We start from the raw sequence: 19508 nt of genomic DNA, 5'->3' as shown, positions 1-19508 counted from the left end.
CCGACTATATTTTTGTTTTTTTGAAATATTGTAAATTCATTTTATACTGATATTATTTCAACATTACACAAATTTTTTTTTATTGTTTTTATTAGATTGGAGAGCTTTATAAAAGGCTACTTTCAAGGCTACTGTACACTTTGAACCTTTACTGGCGACATATTTAGTTAATCCTTTTACCCCCAAAGGACGTACTGGTACGTTTCACAGAACTCATCCCTTTACCCCCATGGACGTACCGGTACGTCCTTGCAAAAAAATGCTATAAATTTTTTTTTTCATATTTTTAATAATTTTTTTTTGAGAAAATTCAGGCATTTTCCAAGAGAATGAGACCAACCTGACCTCTCTATGACAAAAATTAAGGCTGTTAGAGCAATTTAAAAAATATATACTGCAAAATGTGCTGGGGAAAAAATAACCCCTTGGGGGTTAAGGGTTGGAAATTTCCAAAGAGCCTGGGGGTAAAAGGGTTAATATACTTATATTTTACTTATACCTCACCATTTTCTACTAATTTATTATTTTTGTTGTAAGAGTTTTTTGGTATACATAATGGCAGTTTGATTATTTCAATCATCTAAATGTCATACAGTATCAAGTTCTTTCAACTTCTCTTTTTCATATCCAAAGTCTCCGCTAATATTTTATTACAAAGACCTTATCCTTTTTACCCCCAGGCTGTTTGGAAATTTCCAACCCTTAACCTCCAGAGGTTATTTTTTTTCCAGCACATTTTGCAGTATTTTTTTTTTAAATTGCTCTAACAGCCTTAATTTTTGTCATAGAGAGGTCAGGTTGGTCTCATTCTCTTGGAAAATGCCTGAATTTTCTCAAAAAATTATCAAAAATATGCAAAAAAGAAAAATTAAATAGCAGTTTTTTGCAAGGACGTACCAGTACGTCCATGGGGGTAAAGGGATGAGTTTTGTGAAACGTACCAGTACGTCCTTTGGTGGTAAAAGGGTTATTACTCAAAAGCACTAAATAAAAAATACCAGATTATAGAAGGTTGAGTGTTTTTGATTTTATGGTGACTTTCTGATATAGGTAAAAATTTAATTGGTAGGTCTTGAACAGAATTTTAATGATTGAGCCATTTCAGTTTGGGGTTCTTACAAGCATTGAGCCTAGACTTGGCCGGAGACTGAGCGAGCCTCTCATTGACATTATCTGCAGGTATTCAGTGACAGCTGGAGAAGAGTAAGCGTAGCAGTTGGTGCTTGACCCTGTATGGATTGCGAAGAGAATTTCAATTAAAATGTTGTTAATCATAAGAGTGCACTTGCTTGGAAATAATTGGTAGTTTACTGTTAGATGTTACCTAGAGGTATCTTTACATTGCCTCTTTTGTTGCAAAGACAAGGCTTTTTTTAGAATATGATTTTGGTTACCTTCTATTTCAGAATTAGTTGATTTCCAATGGGATTAATTTTTTTTTTTTTTTTTTTTTTTTTTTTTTGTTCTGAACTTCATAATACATGATTAATTATTTTACCATTTTCAATAAGTTAAAATTATGTTATACAATAGTGTCGAATAGATATATGATGTCCAATTACATTTTGCCTCAAGGTAAGTTATGTCAATTCCCCTTACTGTACTTGTAAACTAAAGTTTCGATGAAGGACAAGTCTTTGTCTCATATTAGCCCTTTTACCCCCAGGCTATTTGGAAATTTCCAACCCTTAACCCCCAAGGGTTATTTTTTATTCAAGCACATTTTGCAGTATATATTTTTCAAATTGCTCTAACAGCCTTAATTTTTGTCATAGAGAGGTCAGGTTGGTCTCAATTTCTTGGAAAATGCCTGAATTTTCTCAAAAAATTATCAAAAAAAAAAAAAAAAAATTGTAAATAGCATTTTTTTGCAGGGACATACCGGTATGTCCATGGGGGTAAAGGGATGTGTTTTGTGAAACGTGCCAGTACGTCCTTTGGGGGTAAAAGGGTTAAATAGCACCTAATATGTTAATAGAAGTCTCCTTGCTTTAGGTAAGGTACAGTAGTTGCACTTGAACTCTCAACAGTACGTGCTTTGATGGAATTCTTGCATTCAACTCATAGAATGTTGGTACCAAGTAAAACCTTGAAATGTATGATTGATTGCTTTTCGAAGGAAGTAATATTGGTCCAGTAACCAGGAATAGTAAAATACTGGAGTAGACCAAGTAACAAAAACTTCCTCTACCTCTTTTTGACAGTTTGGTGCTTTGACCCCCCTAGAGCCGAGATTAGGCAAGAAGCTGATAGAACCTCTCACAAACCTCATTCACAGGTAATGAATATTATACTTACAGTACTTGCTTTGAATGCTTGTATAGAACATTTCTAGTCTGATAATTAGCAGTAGCTTTTGCTTTGATTGGAAAGTTCCACTCCTGATAGTTGCTTTTATCACCAAGAAAAGTATGATTGATAGTTCTCATAAGATTGTTTGTTACAAGGTATAAAATATATTGTAGTCCTTTTAATTTTCAGGTATGTTTGTCTAATTAAGTTCTTAATAAATTTGTGTGAAATAGGGTGATGTTTAAGTGATTAACTTTTTGGGGGGAGTTGCCAAACTTTTAAAATGAAGTCAGTAGACTCTTGAATTTGTTGATATTCTTTTAGGAATAATGTGGTTGGTAGAGAGATACTGTATTCCCTTCTTATGACATAATAAAGTAAAATACAATATTTTATAATGGAAGGGTTCAAAGAAAGGCAAAGCAATATTTTGTGTGTATTGTAATATCTGACTGAAGTTGAACTGTAATGATTAAAGTTTCAAAGTTATTTGAAAGGGATTCATGTACCGTATGATAACTGATCAGAGTTAATGATTTTAAAAGTGATCATCTCTAATTTGGTGTCAGTATATCCTTTTTTTTCTGTTATTTGTAAGGTATATATTGTTGTTTTGTTTTCTCTATACTTTGACCATGCAACCAAGGTTTTGCTTATGATTAACAAAAGCTTGGTCTCATATTGGGCGTTTGTTACCATCAGCACTCTATGTTCATGTGTGATGCATTTCTCTTTCATCTATTTTCTTTTTTATTTATGTTAGGTTGTCCAACTTCAGCAGTTTTTTCTTGATTGTTTATCCAAAATCATTTAATGCAAAATACAGTAGACTAATGCGTGGTTCCCAAGGACTTTCCCGTTGAACAGGGAATCTAATGTTATTTATAATGCAAAAGAAATATTTTCTTTTATATCCCAGGGCCAATGTTTTAACATGCAAAGCACAGACTTGTGTGTGTAAGGTTGATCCACGGATTTGTGCTGTATTGAACCTGTCACAGCATCTCCAATGTTGAAATTCATCTGACAACCGGTAATAGATAATCACTGAGAACCAATATAAATGATATCAATTCTGAAGGCAATACTACCTGGGTGCTTTGTTTACACCCAGCCACCATCTTTAGTTTTCGTTGTAAGCAGTCAACATCTAAAAAAAATGTAAAGAGAGTTCTGTATGAGAAAGTGATCGTGCAAACTGTAATGTATGGGTTGGAGTTGTGGGGAATGAAAGTGACGGAGAGACAGAAATTGAATGTGTTTGAGATGAAGCGTGTGAGGAGTATGTCTGGTGTATGTCAATTGGATAGGGTTAGGAATAAAGTAGTGCAAGTGAGAACAGGTTAGAGAAATTAAATTGCAGCTAGAGTGGATATGAATTTGTTGAGGGGGTTTGGACATGTTGAGAGAAAGGAAAATGGTCGTCTGCTTAAGGTGTTCAATGCAAGAGTTGATGGGAGAAGTTCAAGAGGAAGGCCATGGTTTTTGGTGGATGGATGGAGTGAAGAAAGCCTTGAGTGATAGGAGGATAGATGTGACAGAGGCAAAAAGGCATGCTTGGAATAGAAATGAATGACGAATAATTGTGACGCAGTTAGCGGCAGTAGGGGAGTCAGTATATGAAGTTTCATTTTTGGTGGGAGAAGGGGGAGGATGGGCTGTCATACCCTAGCAGTACTAGCCAAACTCGGCTGAGTCCCTCATCAAGCGAAGATTAAAGATGAGAAATAAATCCCTGTTTTTGTGTAGTATATCAACTACGTCCCAAAATTGGGATAAGTGCCATGGTAGATAAATAGATAGATATACATACAAAAATTTTGCTGAGAATATTTCTAACCAATTCATGTTGGGATAGGCAACGGGTGTGGAATTATGTTTGTTCCTAAAGTCTTCAAGTGATGCACACAATTCAATATCTTGTGGCAGTTATCAGTAAGAGAAGAAATAATCCTACTTTACTTGATTCTCACTTTACATACATTGTTGGTGAACGTACCATATGGATCCGAATGGAGATGACCTCTCTCCTTCCCAAAGGGTTTTGTTGACACTAGAAGAGGGACCCAGCAGGATCATCACCCCTGTGACTGGAGCTGCTTCCTTCCCATATCTACAATACTATGGAATAGGTATTAGGGGAAGGGAGGTTACTCAAATTGAACTTTGCATAAGATATGCAATTACCATTTTCTACCCATAGGCTTTTTTAAGCCTTGGGTTCGACTATGTACAGTAGTTAGGTAAAAGAGTATGACTTAGATGGCCTCCTCCTCTACCCTTTGGTTTAAAAAGAGGTCAACTATCTATTTGTCAGTTAGGGAAAGAGGCTAATCTTGTAAAGTTTTGATTTTCAATCAAGTTAGCCTTCTCAAAGTTTTTAATTTTTCTGTATGAAGACGAGTGCTAGTAGGGCCTGTTGGGGATAGGGATGGTAGGCTTCTCTCCTTGGAGATACTAAAAATTGATGTTTTCAGTTTGGAATTTTATATTAAAGATTGGTGAAATCTAGGTTTTATTTTGCTAAGTTTTGTGTAATAACCTGCCTAATCTCTAAGAGGTATAAAACACGGTGTCTCTATCATAGTGACTGTTGGGTCCTCTTTCAAATAGTAAATTTTGGGTCAGAGGATGATCTAGAACCTAAAGGGAGGGCGGCCATACTCCAGGGGTCTTCGGAGGATACTTTGGTCTTTCCTGGGAAGCAATCTATGTTCCCTATGGGTTTTGCTATTTTGGGTGCTGGAGAGAACTTCAGTTAGGGTGGAAACTCATGAACTGAGTCTTCTAGATTCAGTGACTGGGAAAGAGTTGGTGAGGGCAGCTTCTGTGGATATCGAAGGGGGGTTACCCAGTAGGAAAACCTTGGAATTCTGGCACTGGATATGCCTTTTGGCTTGATTTGAAATTGTTTTGGTGCAGTGCTTTAAATTTTCCTTTGGTGATGGGGAATTAGATTTTGCTAAATTTTGACAGAAGCACTGACAGATTAAGGAACCATCCCTTAAGACCTTTCCTCGGCTTACCCCTAAGGAGGTTTGTCTGATGATACAAGCCTGCACTTAACAGTTTGGCAGAGGCAATCTTAGAGGCTGGGAGTGTTTCTTTTGAATCACAGTTTGCTTAATGCTCCTGTGGTTGGAATGGCAGTGCCAGACCAGAAAACAAAATGGTCAAGATGAGATTAGTTTTGATACAAACCATCATCCTTTTATTTGAGTATGACTTTAACAAAGCTGTAATGGCTATTTAAACTTGCAATGAAGCGATGATAGTTGCTGGTCATTTTCAGAGCACAGAGAGATGTCTTCGTTGATAATATATGGCAGAGAGCACGTGAACCCAAGATTATTTCCATTTAAAAAATTGTAGATTTAGTGTTGGCATACTATATCATCCATTTTGAAGACTGCTATCGAACAGTACAAGTCTCTTGTTACAGAGTTTTTTTTATTAAAAGACTCAGTCTGTGAATATCCTTTTATCCTCAGGGAAAAGCAACATATATTAGTGAATAGAATACAGTGATGCCTCAGCATACGAAAGTAATCCGTTCAGGATACGGTTTCGTATGCTGATTTTTTCGTATCCTGAGTCGCGTTTTACATGAAAATAGCCTAATCAGTTCCAAACCTTATGAAAAGACACCTTTTCTTTCATAAACACGCTAAACTGTAGTAATAAACATGCAATGCAGCCATTTCTATCATTCAATAAATAACCCAACCGTTAAAAACAGCCTAATCCATTCCAGAAACCACCATGAGATTATTCAATAATGTAGTCATAGCCTAGTTATCCTCTCCAAGCCCTAAGAAAACAGTCCGTTTTCTTTACTACTGTATAGAAGTTACGGTACTGTATGTAAAGCATTTGGATCAGTGAAGGTGTATTGTTACCTGTACACCTAAATTAAGGGTTGATACCCTGAAAAAAAAGGTACTGTACTCTCGGCGACGAATTGGGATCTCGTAAGCTTTTCGTATCCTGAAAATTTTTTCGTATACTGGGCCATAAAAATCTTTGTATCGCTTTTCGTACCCTGAATTTTTCGTAAGCAGAAACTTTCGTATCCAGAGGTATCACTGTATTTCCAACTTCAGCAGAAGGACAAGACACATTAAACAGTGCTTTGCTTAGTAAAGAATATTTAAAAGTATTTTAATATTGAAACTTGACTTTCCCAAAATGGATTCATTAGATTGATTACATATTCATGTGTGGTTACATGGAGGAATAAAGAAAATATGTAATAGAATTCCCTAGAAGGGTTTAGACATTTAGAAAACATACCATCAGATACATTAGATGCTTTTTAATGTGTAAAATGTATATATATGTATATATATATATATATATATATATATATATATATATATATATGTATACATATATATATATATATATATATATATATATATATATATACATATATATATGTATATATATATATACATATATATATATATATACATATGTATATATATATATATATATATATATATATATATATATATATATATATATATATATATATATATATATATATTACTAAAATGATTAACCTTAACTGAAATGGTAATTTTATTTCACAGCACTTCAGCGATGTCCTTGTTGTATGAGTGCATCAACACCGTCATAGCTGGTATGTATTTCTTGATGTATCTGTTTTCAAGTTATCACAGTTTCAGTATTTGTGGCTTTTCTTAAAAACAGAACGGTTTTATTTTGAAAAGTTGCATGGAAGACTTTATTTATTAATTTTAATTTAAAAATTACATTCTTCTACAAATTACATTTTATTCTTTACAGTGTGAATAATTTTCAAGTTAATTTAAAACCTTTATTTTTACATATCCGTCGATTTTCCAGTACAGTTTAAGAGTCTAGAACTATAGGATACCTTTAGGAATGTGTCCGTTGCTGATCTCTTTCCATCTTCTCTTTTCTCCCCTGCCATGTGCAATTACAGTGCTCATTTCTATTTCATCAGGGATGCCCAACCACAACGCCTCCATACAGGTACATAGTGATGACAGTTGTCTGTGTTTTTGAAGTGGTGTTGTTTGTGTCTAAGATCTGGATCAAGCTTAATAAATTGAAAAAGGCCTTAATTTATTTCTGTTCTATTAAATTATTAACGTCTTTCAAGTGTTCTGTAGAATGTTTTCTATGCCTAATTATTTATCAAAGTAGTAGAAAACTTCTTTTTTTTATGTAAATTAAGAGTAGCCTAGCATGTGTTCTTTGATGCATACTTATATCTTGATCCAAATCTGTAGTACATTATATAAACTAGAGTAATAAAGGTAATTTTGGAAGCTTTTTTGCATATGTTTAGATTTTAATTGGTGTATTTACTCAAATCTTTAGTTCTTTTACATTTGTTTTTGTTTTCAGCACTTAGTGGGATAGTTCATTGTTTTGTGTTGTCTTTTCAACTTCCCAAGGAAGTTTTTTGGCTTAGATAAAAGTATTTGGTTATCGTGTTGCCCGTGAAGTGTTTATGAAGATCTGTATTGATTTCATATTAGTGCTTATAAATACTGTACTGTACATATTTGCTGTCTGCGATGTACCCTTTTGTCTCATGCTTTTTTAAGAGACATAGGAACTTGTTTCTGTGATTGAAAGATGTGCATAATAAGATTTTAGATATATTTTTTGAAGACTGTCAAACAACAGGACCATTGAATGGAGTGTGGTTCACAGAAATGTTCGTGGACATAGATTTTCCTCTTTAGTGACGATATCATTCTACACTAATGAGAATGCGCAGTCTAAAATCTGAATTGCTGTTTAATTTAGAATTCACATAAGGTTAATATTGACCTCACAAAGGGGAGAATTTGTCTTATAACCGAGCAATTTGATCTAGGATATATTCACATATTTTTATGTCCTTTTAAAATTTCTTCATTTCAATGGGAGTGAATATACAAATAGTAGTCTTACAGTTCTGAAGAATTCATTTGCTATATTAGTATTGAGAACCAAACACTCGTAATTTCCACTGTTTAAATGAATTTATTAGTGATTTAAGAAATAAGGAAATGAATGATTCTCTTTCAGGTAGATGTAGATGGGTTTATGTCCAATATATTAGGTATAATGAAACTAAAGATTAATTGGAGTGATGGCTAGAGGTTTTCTTCATATTTAGGGTGCAATAACTAGTAATGTATCACTTGAAATATTTATTTTATTCTTATTGTTTTATATTACATCCATGTTGCTTGAAAATTCCTTCCTTGTAACTTTTTTTTTCTTTTTTTTTCAATGTCTGGTTTATGCTCCTCTACCTCTCAACCATTTTCTGAATCCACTGTTTTGAGCTGTTTATGACCAGATTTTGATCACTGTTTTGGTATTGCTTGCTGTTCTTCCTTTCATTTTTTAATGTCTTACCTCAGCTGATTTTGATGTTTTTAGATTTTCTTTGCTTCTCTTTAATTCTTCCAAATGGCTATGTATGCACATTATGAATGTGTAATCAAAGGTAAGTTTGTTTTTATTATGTATATTACTCGTTTTGTATATCGGCTGTTGCTGTCACTTGTGCACCACAGTGAGTTGATTATCTCGGTGTTTGCATTATTCCGTTGTGACAAAGATGTTGCCTATAAGTAGCAAAACACTTTTATTTCTTTTATTCACCTTTGATGTGAAGTGCATGGCAATGTGGTTTTGGGTAAAATTGGGAGTAAACTTGGTGGTGTACCTGTATGGAGTAGTAGCTATGGTCGAGGAGCTGCCAGTCAATGCTACCAAACCCAATCTTCTCTGCCCTGATCCTGCCTGGTTGTTTGCTTGAGACCTTGTTACGACTACTTATGTGGATGACTTTGCATGTAAAACATATTCTGATAATCGGCGTCGGCTAAGTATATAACCTTTTTTCTGGTATACTTTGTAATTTACTTAATAAGAACTATAGTCCATTTCTTTTAGCGATGCAGATTTGCACCGACTCGCAGCGGTGCCCTTTTAGCTCGGAAAAAATTTCCTGATCGCTGATTGATTAGAATTATCTCATCCAACCAATCAGCGATCAGGAAACTTTTCCGAGCTAAAAGGGCACCGCTGCGAGTCGGTGGAAATCTGCATCGCTAAAAGAAATTGACTATAGTGTATGATATTTGTGCTTGTACTTGCAATTTACTAAAATTCTCTTCTATTATATCGTGTAATAGACTTAAATCTCCCAAAACCTTTAATTCTGTTGGTTCTTCTATGAAGTCTCTCCAGCTTATGACCCATTTGAATTTTTTTGCAATCAGGACTAATGAAGCTTTTGTGATAAAAGTAAAAAATTAAAATAATTACATGAAATGAAAGCAATACATGAGTTTACAAGATGACTAAAAAAGATATATTTGTCAAACATGATTACATAACCTGATTGCAAGTTGGAGATTTAATTATTTTCCCCGTTCTTCCCTTTGAGTTTTTTATGCTTTAGGGAAATGATGTTGATGTTAAATACTTCTTTGCTTTATGCATGAGTAAAATACATTCAATGTTTACTATGAAGGCAGCTGACTCCGTGGATCTTTGCTTGTGAGAATCTTTCTCTGTAAAAAGTTTGTGGATGTAGAGGATTGTAGAACTTCGTAAGTTCAACGTAAATTTTACAATATATACGATAGTGGTAAATACTGTAGCCCTAGGATATCTTGGGATAATAACATCAATTGTAAATACTAAAGTGTTTAAGACAATTTCCATAGTTTTATGATTTCAAAATCTGTTTCTGATGTAGTGTATGCAGTCGTTTTGATTATTGAGTGGTGCATGTTTGTAGTGGATTTTTTATTTTCTCTGTAAGGGAAATTTAGGGATGCACCAAAAGGTTGACAGAGTTATCAGAACAGATCTTTGGTAAATTTTTCCCCCTTTTTGAGGAAAGTTTGTATCATATTCTGGCAATTATGACTACACCAATGTTCCATTGTTTGAATGAGTTCCATTCATGAAGAATCATTAGATGAGCAAAAATTTGTTCATTCACACACATTTTCCCATCGACTTCCATCGTAAACTTTGAGATACGTTCCTAGAAGCTCACCAAAGTTTACTTGTTTCCCTATTAACCCTTTTACCCCCAGGCTATTTGGAAATTTCCAGCCCTTAACCCCCAGGGGGTTATTTTTTTCCCAGCACATTTTGCAGTATATTTTTTTTAAATTGCTCTAACAGCCTTAATTTTTGTCATAGAGAGGTCAAGTTGGTCTCATTCTCTTGGAAAATGCCTGAATTTTCTCAAAAAGTTATCAAAAATATGAAAAAAAAATTTCATGGCATTTTTTTACACGGACGTACAGGTACGTCCATGGAGGTAAAGGGATGGCTTTTGTGAAACGTACCAGTACGTCCTTTTGGGGTAAAAGGGTTAAGGCTTAATGCACAATAATGAAATAGAGTACTTGAACAAATATGTTTTATTAAAATTAAGTAAGGTAATACTTGTAGTAACAAGACAGTGATGGTTGAGAAGGTATATTTTGTTTCTGGTCACTGCAATATTTTCAATACAGTAGGGTTCCCTTATAAATGAAATGGAATTATACTACAGTAGTAAGAAAATGGGCTTAATTGTTGTATGAAGCCTGCAAACTGAATAATAATTCTTGAATTAATAATCTTAGTTACATATTACCAGTCAAATGATTTGTCCATCCATATACCAAAGGCACTTCCCCCAACTTTGGGGGGTAGCCGACAACAACAAGAAACAAAACAAAAAAGGGGACCTCTACTCTCTACGTTCCTCCAGCCTAACCAGGGACTCAGCCGAGTTCAGCTGGTACTGCTAGGGTGCCACAGCCCAACCTCCCACATTTCCACCACAGATGAAGCTTCATACTGCTGAGTCCCCTACTGCTGCTACCTCCGCGGTCATCTAAGGCACCGGAGGAAGCAGCAGGGCCTACCGGAACTGCGTCACAATCGCTCGCCATTCATTCCTATTTCTCGCACGCTCTTTTGCCTCTCTCACATCTATCCTCCTATCACCCAGAGCTTTCTTCACACCATCCATCCACCCAAACCTTGGCCTTCCTCTTGTACTTCTCCCATTAACTCTTGCATTCATCACCTTCTTTAGCAGACAGCCATTTTCCATTCTCTCAACATGGCCAAACCACCTCAACACATTCATATCCACTCTAGCCGCTAACTCATTTCTTACACCCGTTCTCACCCTCACCACTTCGTTCCTAACCTTATCTACTCGAGATACACCAGCCATACTCCTCAGACACTTCATCTCAAACACATTCAATTTCTGTCTCTCCATCACTTTCATTCCCCACAACTCCGATCCATACATCACAGTTGGTACAATCACTTTCTCATATAGAACTCTCTTTACATTCATGCCCAACCCTCTATTTTTTACTACTCCCTTAACTGCCCCCAACACTTTGCAACCTTCATTGACTCTCTGACGTACATCTGCTTCCACTCCACCATTTGCTGCAACAACAGACCCCAAGTACTTAAACTGATCCACCTCCTCAAGTAACTCTCCATTTAACATGACATTCAACCTTGCACCACCTTCCCTTCTCGTACATCTCATAACCTTACTCTTACCCACATTAACTCTCAACTTCCTTCTCTCACACACCCTTCCAAATTCTGTCACTAGTCGGTCAAGCTTCTCTTCTGTGTCTGCTACCAGTACAGTATCATCCGCAAACAACAACTGATTTACCTCCCATTCATGATCATTCTCGCCTACCAGTTTTAATCCTCGTCCAAGCACTCGAGCATTCACCTCTCTCACCACTCCATCAACATACAAGTTAAACAACCACAGCGACATCACACATCCCTGTCTCAGCCCCACTCTCACCGGAAACCAATCGCTCACTTCATTTCCTATTCTAACACATGCTTTACTACCTTTGTAGAAACTTTTCACTGCTTGCAACAACCTTCCACCAACTCCATATAACCTCATCACATTCCACATTGCTTCCCTATCAACTCTATCATATGCTTTCTCCAGATCCATAAACGCAACATACACCTCCTTACCTTTTGCTAAATATTTCTCGCATATCTGCCTAACTGTGCATGTATTGTACCAGTATATAAGGGTAAGGGAGATGTGCATGAGTGTTGTAATTCAAGAGGTATTAGTTTGTTGAGTGTAGTTGGAAAAGTGTATGGTAGAGTACTGATTAATAGGATTAAGGATAAAACAGAGAATGCAATCTTGGAAGTACAGGGTGGTTTTAGAAGAGGTAGGGGTTGTATGAATCAGATTTTTACAGTTAGGCAAATGATTTGTAACTTCACAAAATAAATTAGCCCATTGGTAATTATAATCCAAACACACAAGGAATGAAAGTAAAAAATTAACTATAAAGGCAACATTTGCCAAGCAGATACAGCATGTTTCACTCCCTCTCCCTCCCCATGCAACCATGGACTATTATAATTATTATTATTACTATCCAAGCTACAACCCTAGTTGGAAAAGCAAGATGCTATAAGCCCAGGGGCCCCAATAGGGAAAAATAGCCCAGTGAGGAAAGGAAGTAAGGAAATAAATGAATGAAGAGAACAAATTAACAATAAATCCATATTAATCTTTTCCAGGAATTGATCCCCGATAGATTTACAATAAATCATTCTGAAGAAGCGTACGCAAAAATTGTGAACAACGTCCTGTGGGCATAAGCATTTCCATACTAGTTTTTAGGTCTTATGGTTTAAATACCAGGCCATAGAAGCAAAAAATGAAAATTTTTGTCAAAAAAAAAAAGCTGAAAATCACTAAAATTTATCATTTTGAACTGATGTATATGAAAAAACAGGACTTACATCTTGTGGACATATATCTAATGTATCCTCACATGAAATTTCAGGTCCTATGGCGTAAATATGAGTGCACAGGAATCAAAAATGTACATTTTAGGTCAGAAAATAAATAAAATTGCAAAATTAACCAATTTGGACAATCTTTTGCCAAAAATGTCTACCTATTGTTATTAATCCATGGTACCTCTGTACCGGTACCTCTGTACCAAATATCAGGTCATTCTGTTATAATACCAGAGTACAGGAGACCAAAATATAAACTTTTGTCAGAAGTTGGTTAAAAAACTCAAATTATTTTAAAGGTATGTATCAAAAAAAAATTTTGAAATGCACCTGGATATTTGCCCACTCGACCTTTGTGCCAAATTTCAGGTCATTTGGCCCTGAAATGACTGAGATGAATCAATTTGAAGATTTGACAACAGGGGGAGAAGAAAAATCAGGAAAAACAAGATATTTCTCTCCCATGGAGTGAGTTATAGTTTGAAACCCACTAGCAAATCCAAAATTAAACTTTGATATGCCATTAAACTTGACGGTGAATAAGATATGAGAAAAGTATAAAACAATTTACCATAGTATAATTAAAGGATAGAACCTTTTGTTCCTTCATTTTATATTCCACTTAAGGTATGCAATTTTGAACAAATTAACACTTGTATTTGATATGAATAAGATTTTGATAAAACTGATGTTTCACTTAATTGTATCCGGTAGTAATGCATATAATACTAACACATTAATATCGTATTAAAAAATGAAAACTGTGAATGTTAATCTTTTCCATTGTTTTCTTTTATAAGTTGAAGGACACTACAGTCTATGCTTTTCTGATCAACTGATTATGGCCAACTTCTAAAAGATCTTTTATTTCATTTCCCAAGGAAAGAATTTTATGTTTGAACTACCATTTTATCTTACTATGGTAAATAATTTTATCTAAAATACTTTTCTCTTTTTTTTTTTTTACTGCCGACTGAATGTCATATCAAAGTTTACTGGAGTTTAATCCATGCTGCTGATGCATGATAATTTATAGTCTTAAGGTTTGCGGTGCATAGGGAATTTTTAATTTTCCATTTCATTAAGTAGTTTTTGTACAGTTTGGTTTACATTTTCATAAACCAGAAACACCCTCTTGCAGTTAATATAAATTCGGGAGTTTAATAGAGATCGTGTTATAAAAAAACAAGATTTTTTCCCTTCAGTTTCAGAGAGCTTTCCCGGATTCAAAACAATTTAACAGCTATGAACATTGTTTTTTCATCTTCAGCTACAGCTTGTCATTTATATTTGGCAATATATATCCTTGATCTTTTTTCCAAAGTGAATAAGGGTATAATGTAAAAAAATCTTAGTTTTATACTACTTAACTTTGTAACATAACTAGGCAATTGCTTCCTACCTACAATGATTGAAATACAAGTGAACAGTTGTTATTTTATTCAATTGTTCATATTCAGTTTCTATAATTGTGGATGTTTGCGTTTACACAATGATTATAACATTACTAACAAAACTTTTATCATTTACTTCTACCGTTTTAAAATTGATAGATTTTACTGCTACAAATTATTGATAAAATTTTTTTTAAAATTTTTGTTATACAAATTGAAGCATGGGACAAAATTATTTTATTTGTATTTTCGTTGTATGCTGGGGCATTGGTGTAGTTTTGGGCCACATAGGACGTGTCCTGTGAATGTAGGAAGATATTGGTTGTTAAAATTTAGTATAAAATTCCATTATGGTTGTGTTTTGTGATTAGTTTCTTTTGATTTAATGCGCATTAAATCCTCTAGAATTAGCTTAAAAAATTTTTTTAGAAGCATCATGTGTCTTATAAGGTACAAATATGTAGTTTCCTTTATTCATTTGAATTTTACGGTTTCACAACTTTCATATCATGAAGTAAAGGTGCTGCCTAATTTGATGTGGTAGTTAAGAGATTATATTTATATTTTTCCAGTTTATCATGGGACAAGACAGAAACTTAGCATAATCTTGGGACATCAGCTTAGTGATTCAGAAGTACAGTACCTGTATAACGTCCTCATAAATCTAATTTTGAAGAAAGTGTCAACATTTTTTATTTGGTATACAGTGTTTGGATAGAAGTAATTGAGGTGTCGCAGTATATTTGGAGGTATTAAAACCTGTTTTAATTCTAGTATATGGTTCTGCAAGAGTCTAGAAATTTCCGTGTAGAATATATGAGTAAATCTATAGGTATGGTAAGATGTGTAGGGTACCAAAGTCTGCTAATTGCTTTCTAACCACCAATGGTTTATATTGGTATGTTTAGGCAATGTTAGTTTTCCCTGAAAGTCTATTACTTTAATTATTCTTGCCTTTTAGTTACATTGCCTTTTAGTTACATTGCCTTTACAGGTTTTGTATCTACAAATCGCGATCTTTCAACGTTTAACAATTTTCTTTATCTACTTACACTTCTTTCGTGAAACTACCAAGCTCATAGCATCCAGCTAAGTTTGTTGGGCCATTATCCACCTCTTGGTCCTTGCAATTTTTAAAAACAAACCTAGCAGGAAACAGGTTTGTGAGGAACAACCCTCATTATAGGAGTACGATTTCAGTGAAGATGGAAACACTGCTGTTAAAATTTATAACGAGGTGTTGGTAATTACTGGCGGATGGTGGGGAATATCCCCCGCCAGTATACTTGACTTCAGTTGCTGAGCAGCGTGGACATACTCTGATTCCCTTGTTTGGCTGAATTAATCTTCTCTGAAGTATCTGGCCGAATGTGCAGCACCTTCATAAGCTGGAGTAATGTTGACCCTTATATCTTGTGTCCTTGACTGGGGCCCTGACTCCCCTATAAGGAGTGTAATGAATGGTTGTCTCCGCAGTTGGTAGAATACATCAAGAAACAGAAGACAAAGCGTGATTCTTCTCATTTGAGGTCTTCCTCAAGGCTGAAGAGATCCGGTAGTTTTCTTCTTTTGCCCTCAGGTATTCTCTCCTAATGTAGCCTTCTTGAAGTTCCCTCATGGGATTCAGAGGAAGCAGAACAACTCAGATCCTCCATCGCTAGTGGAGTGGGAGGTGGTTTTACCCAATTTCCCTCATGGATCATGGGATTCCCGCCTTTCACTTTGTAGCGAGTCTGACATTGATGAGGCCAAATCCTTGGCTCTAAAGGTGCTGCTGCTTACTTTAGGTCAGGGGAGCATTCTGTGCACAGAGAAACTGCAGCAAGTCCTCACTGGAACATCCCAGTCTCCTGTTACTGTCATTTCTATTGTGGCAGAAGCAGTGTCTGACCTGACCCCCTACATCCTAACCTGGACCACTGTAGGGGTAGTTGATGACAGGTCCTCACCTTCAGTATGGCTTTTTCAAGACAGGTGGCATTTAGTAGTGCTGGTATTGGTTCCACCATCATTGGGATGTATTGTGATAAACCCCCCAATATTTGCCTGACATTAGACTTGTCTGACTGACCAGGCACTCACTCCTTGTGACTGTGTCGCCTTCCACCTGTGCCCCTCTCTTCTCGATGCCAGTTCCTCTGAGAGTTAGGTGACATGTGGTAATGCTGGTGTGTGTTGGTGCCATTGGGTGGCATGTGGTATCGCTGGTGTGTGTTGGTGCCTTTGGGTGACATTTTGATAACCCTCTAATGTCATCTGACACTGAACCAGTCGGTGTGTCACCCACTCTTGCTACTGCAACTACTTCTCTGTTGGTGCCAGGCATGAGGGATGGGTGGCATTCAGTAGCTCTGGTTCTTTTGCTGCCTTCTTAGGAGCGTGTTGTCACATCCTCATTGTTCACTGAACAAAAGACCAAGTGAGTGCTTCACAAGAACAATCTATTGTTCTGTCTCTCCCCCATTGGGGTCACTCCTCTCCTGTGGGCACCTGACAGAAGGTTAGATGGACACCCTTGGCACTCACTCCTGGGGCTGAGTTGCCAGCTACTGCAGCTATTTTCCTCATGGCACCAGGCACGAAGGATGTGTGGCAGTCAGTAGTGCTTGTTCTTTTGTTGGCTTCTTTGAGGTGTGTTGTCACACCCTCATTATTTGCGAGAACAGGTGGCTGTTTATCGCTCAGGTTCTTTTGCTGGCTTCCTTGGGATGCATTCTCTCTTCCCCCAATATTTGCTGGATGAATGCTCAGATTTTTAGTTCAAGCACTCTTTCTAAGGATTGTGTTGCCTCTGCCTTTGCTCTCAGTGCTGAACGCTTATGCGAGAACAAGTGCTGTGCTGGTCTATGCCATCAGCTGTTTTGTGCCCCTTCATCTTTGTATAAGAGGCGCGCTTGAAAAGGGAGTCCCGCAGCCTTTTTATCCTCTTTGGGGGCACTCTCGCTCCCTCCTTTTCGGTGTCATGGGTGTTCCCTCCTCTTCAGGGACATGGTCGCTCCCTCCTTTTCGGGGGCACGGTCGCTCCCTCCTCTTTGGGGGCACGGTCGCTACCTCCTCTTCGGGGGCATGGTCGCTACCTCCTCTTCGGGGGCATGGTCGCTACCTCCTCTTCGGGGGCACGGTCTCTCCCTCCTCCTCGGGGGCACGGTCTCTTCCTCCTCCTCGGGGGCACGGTCTCTTCCTCCTCTTCGGGGGCACGGTCACTCCCTCCTCTTTGGGGGCACGGTCACTCCCTCCTCTTCGGGGGCACGGTCTCTCCCTCCTCTTCGGGGACATGATTGCTCTCATCTCTTCGTGTAAGCCTATTTCTATACAGTACTGGCATTAGGAGTAAACTTTATGACCAATGCTTTTCATGGTAACAAATTAAGGATAATATACATGTTTCTGTAATTATTGAATGGTTGGATGATAAATGAATCTCTCAGAATATTACTTGACGAAATTGATTTGGTGCTTGTCCAAGGCTTCTATCCAAGCATGGGAAGTTTTGAGTATTGGATTTCCATGAGAAGTTTGAGTATTGGATTTCGTAGTGATTCATATGCCATAAAGCCAAGAGGGCTAATGTGACTGTAGGCATCAGGACTTGAGATCCTTGGTTATTGTTCTTGCTCAAGACAACTTAAATAATTTGTAAAATTCCAAAACATAAGCTAGAAGAAATCTGTATTACTGACCCTAATTTTTTAACTGATAAAGATTCTTTTATTCTTTCAAAATCAAATATTCTTGTGATTAAACAAGGATGAATATTAGTTTACTTTATGGCTATAGGTAGTAGGTTGGCCAGGGCACCAGCCACCCGTTGAGATACTACCGCTAGAGAGTTATGGGGTCTTTTGACTGGCCAGACAGTACTACATTGGATCCTCCTCTCTGGTTACGGTTCATTTTCCCTTTGCCTACATACACACTGAATAGTCTGGCATATTCTTTACATATTCTCCTCTATCCTCATACACCTGACAACACAGATTACCAAACAATTCTTCATCACCCAAGGGGTTGTCGCACTGTAATTGTTCAGTGCCACTTTCCTCTTGGTAAGGGTAGAAGAGACTCTTTAGCTATGGTAAGCAGCTCTTCTAGGAGAAGGACACTCCAAAATCAAACCACTGTTCTCTAGTCTTGGGTAGTGCCATAGCCTCTGTACCATGGCCTTTCACTGTCTTGGGTTAGAGTTCTCTTGCTTGAGGGTACACTCGAGCACACTCTCCTATCTTATTTCTCTTCCTTTTGTTTTGTTAAAGTTTTTATAGTTTATATAGGAGATATTTATTGTTGTTACTCTTCTTAGAATATTTTATTTTCCTTTTTTCCTTTCCTCACTGAGCTATTTTCCCTGTTGGAGCCCCAGGGCTTATAGCATACTGCTTTTCCAACTAGGGTTGTAGCTTAGTAAGTAATAATAATAATAATAATAATAATAATATTCAAATAAAGATCTGTTTAAGTTTGAAACCAAATACTGTATATACAAAGAAATTTTGATTATATTGTAACTATATGACTACAGGATATTTTAGAATTATTTGCTTAATTTGAATTTGGGTTGACTTTAGTTTTAGGAAACTTAATGGCAGCCCCTCGTCTTTTTTTCTCTCATTTAGAAAAAGGGTAGAAATTTTTGCTAAATAAATTTTTACGTACCATCTAGTCACGTTTTCACTTTGTATTTTTTATATCAAATAAATATATAAAAGTATTATTCTGGAATAGAAGAGAAGGAATATATGATATGTGATAATGTAGCAACTGGAAGTTCATTTGTTTAAACAGTCACGAGTGTAGAAAAAAAAAAAAAAGTTATTTTGAAAGTTCATATTCCATAATAGTTCAGAGCAATAGAAGGTAATAGTGATTATATTAAGAATAGTTTAGTTCTCCCTTTTAAAATGAGGATTTGGACAGATTATTTTGTTTTAAAGGCTACCGAGTCCAGTTATATGGTAGTTTGATACAGAGGAATAATGAGTGCAGGTT

General features: G+C 36.3%; 1 protein-coding gene across 3 annotated transcripts in view; it reads left to right on the top strand.

Annotated features, from left to right (window-relative positions):
* g (adaptor-related protein complex 3, delta 1 subunit-like garnet) overlaps window positions 1–19508 on the top strand; it is a 229698-nt gene that overhangs the window by 59186 nt on the left and 151004 nt on the right. For 2 of the 3 annotated variants that reach the window (XM_068382137.1, XM_068382127.1), the window contains exons 6-8: window positions 2205–2278; window positions 6888–6937; window positions 7265–7314. In XM_068382137.1, the coding sequence (XP_068238238.1) occupies window positions 2205–2278; window positions 6888–6937; window positions 7265–7314 (174 nt within the window). The remainder of the gene's footprint in view (window positions 1–2204; window positions 2279–6887; window positions 6938–7264; window positions 7315–19508) is intronic. The other variant, XM_068382140.1, reaches the window with a different exon arrangement.

This window comes from Palaemon carinicauda, chromosome 1, assembly GCF_036898095.1.
Source record: "Palaemon carinicauda isolate YSFRI2023 chromosome 1, ASM3689809v2, whole genome shotgun sequence".
Taxonomy (NCBI): domain Eukaryota; kingdom Metazoa; phylum Arthropoda; class Malacostraca; order Decapoda; family Palaemonidae; genus Palaemon; species Palaemon carinicauda.
Note: the sequence above shows the minus strand (reverse complement) of the source record. Positions and strands in the feature narration are given on the sequence as shown.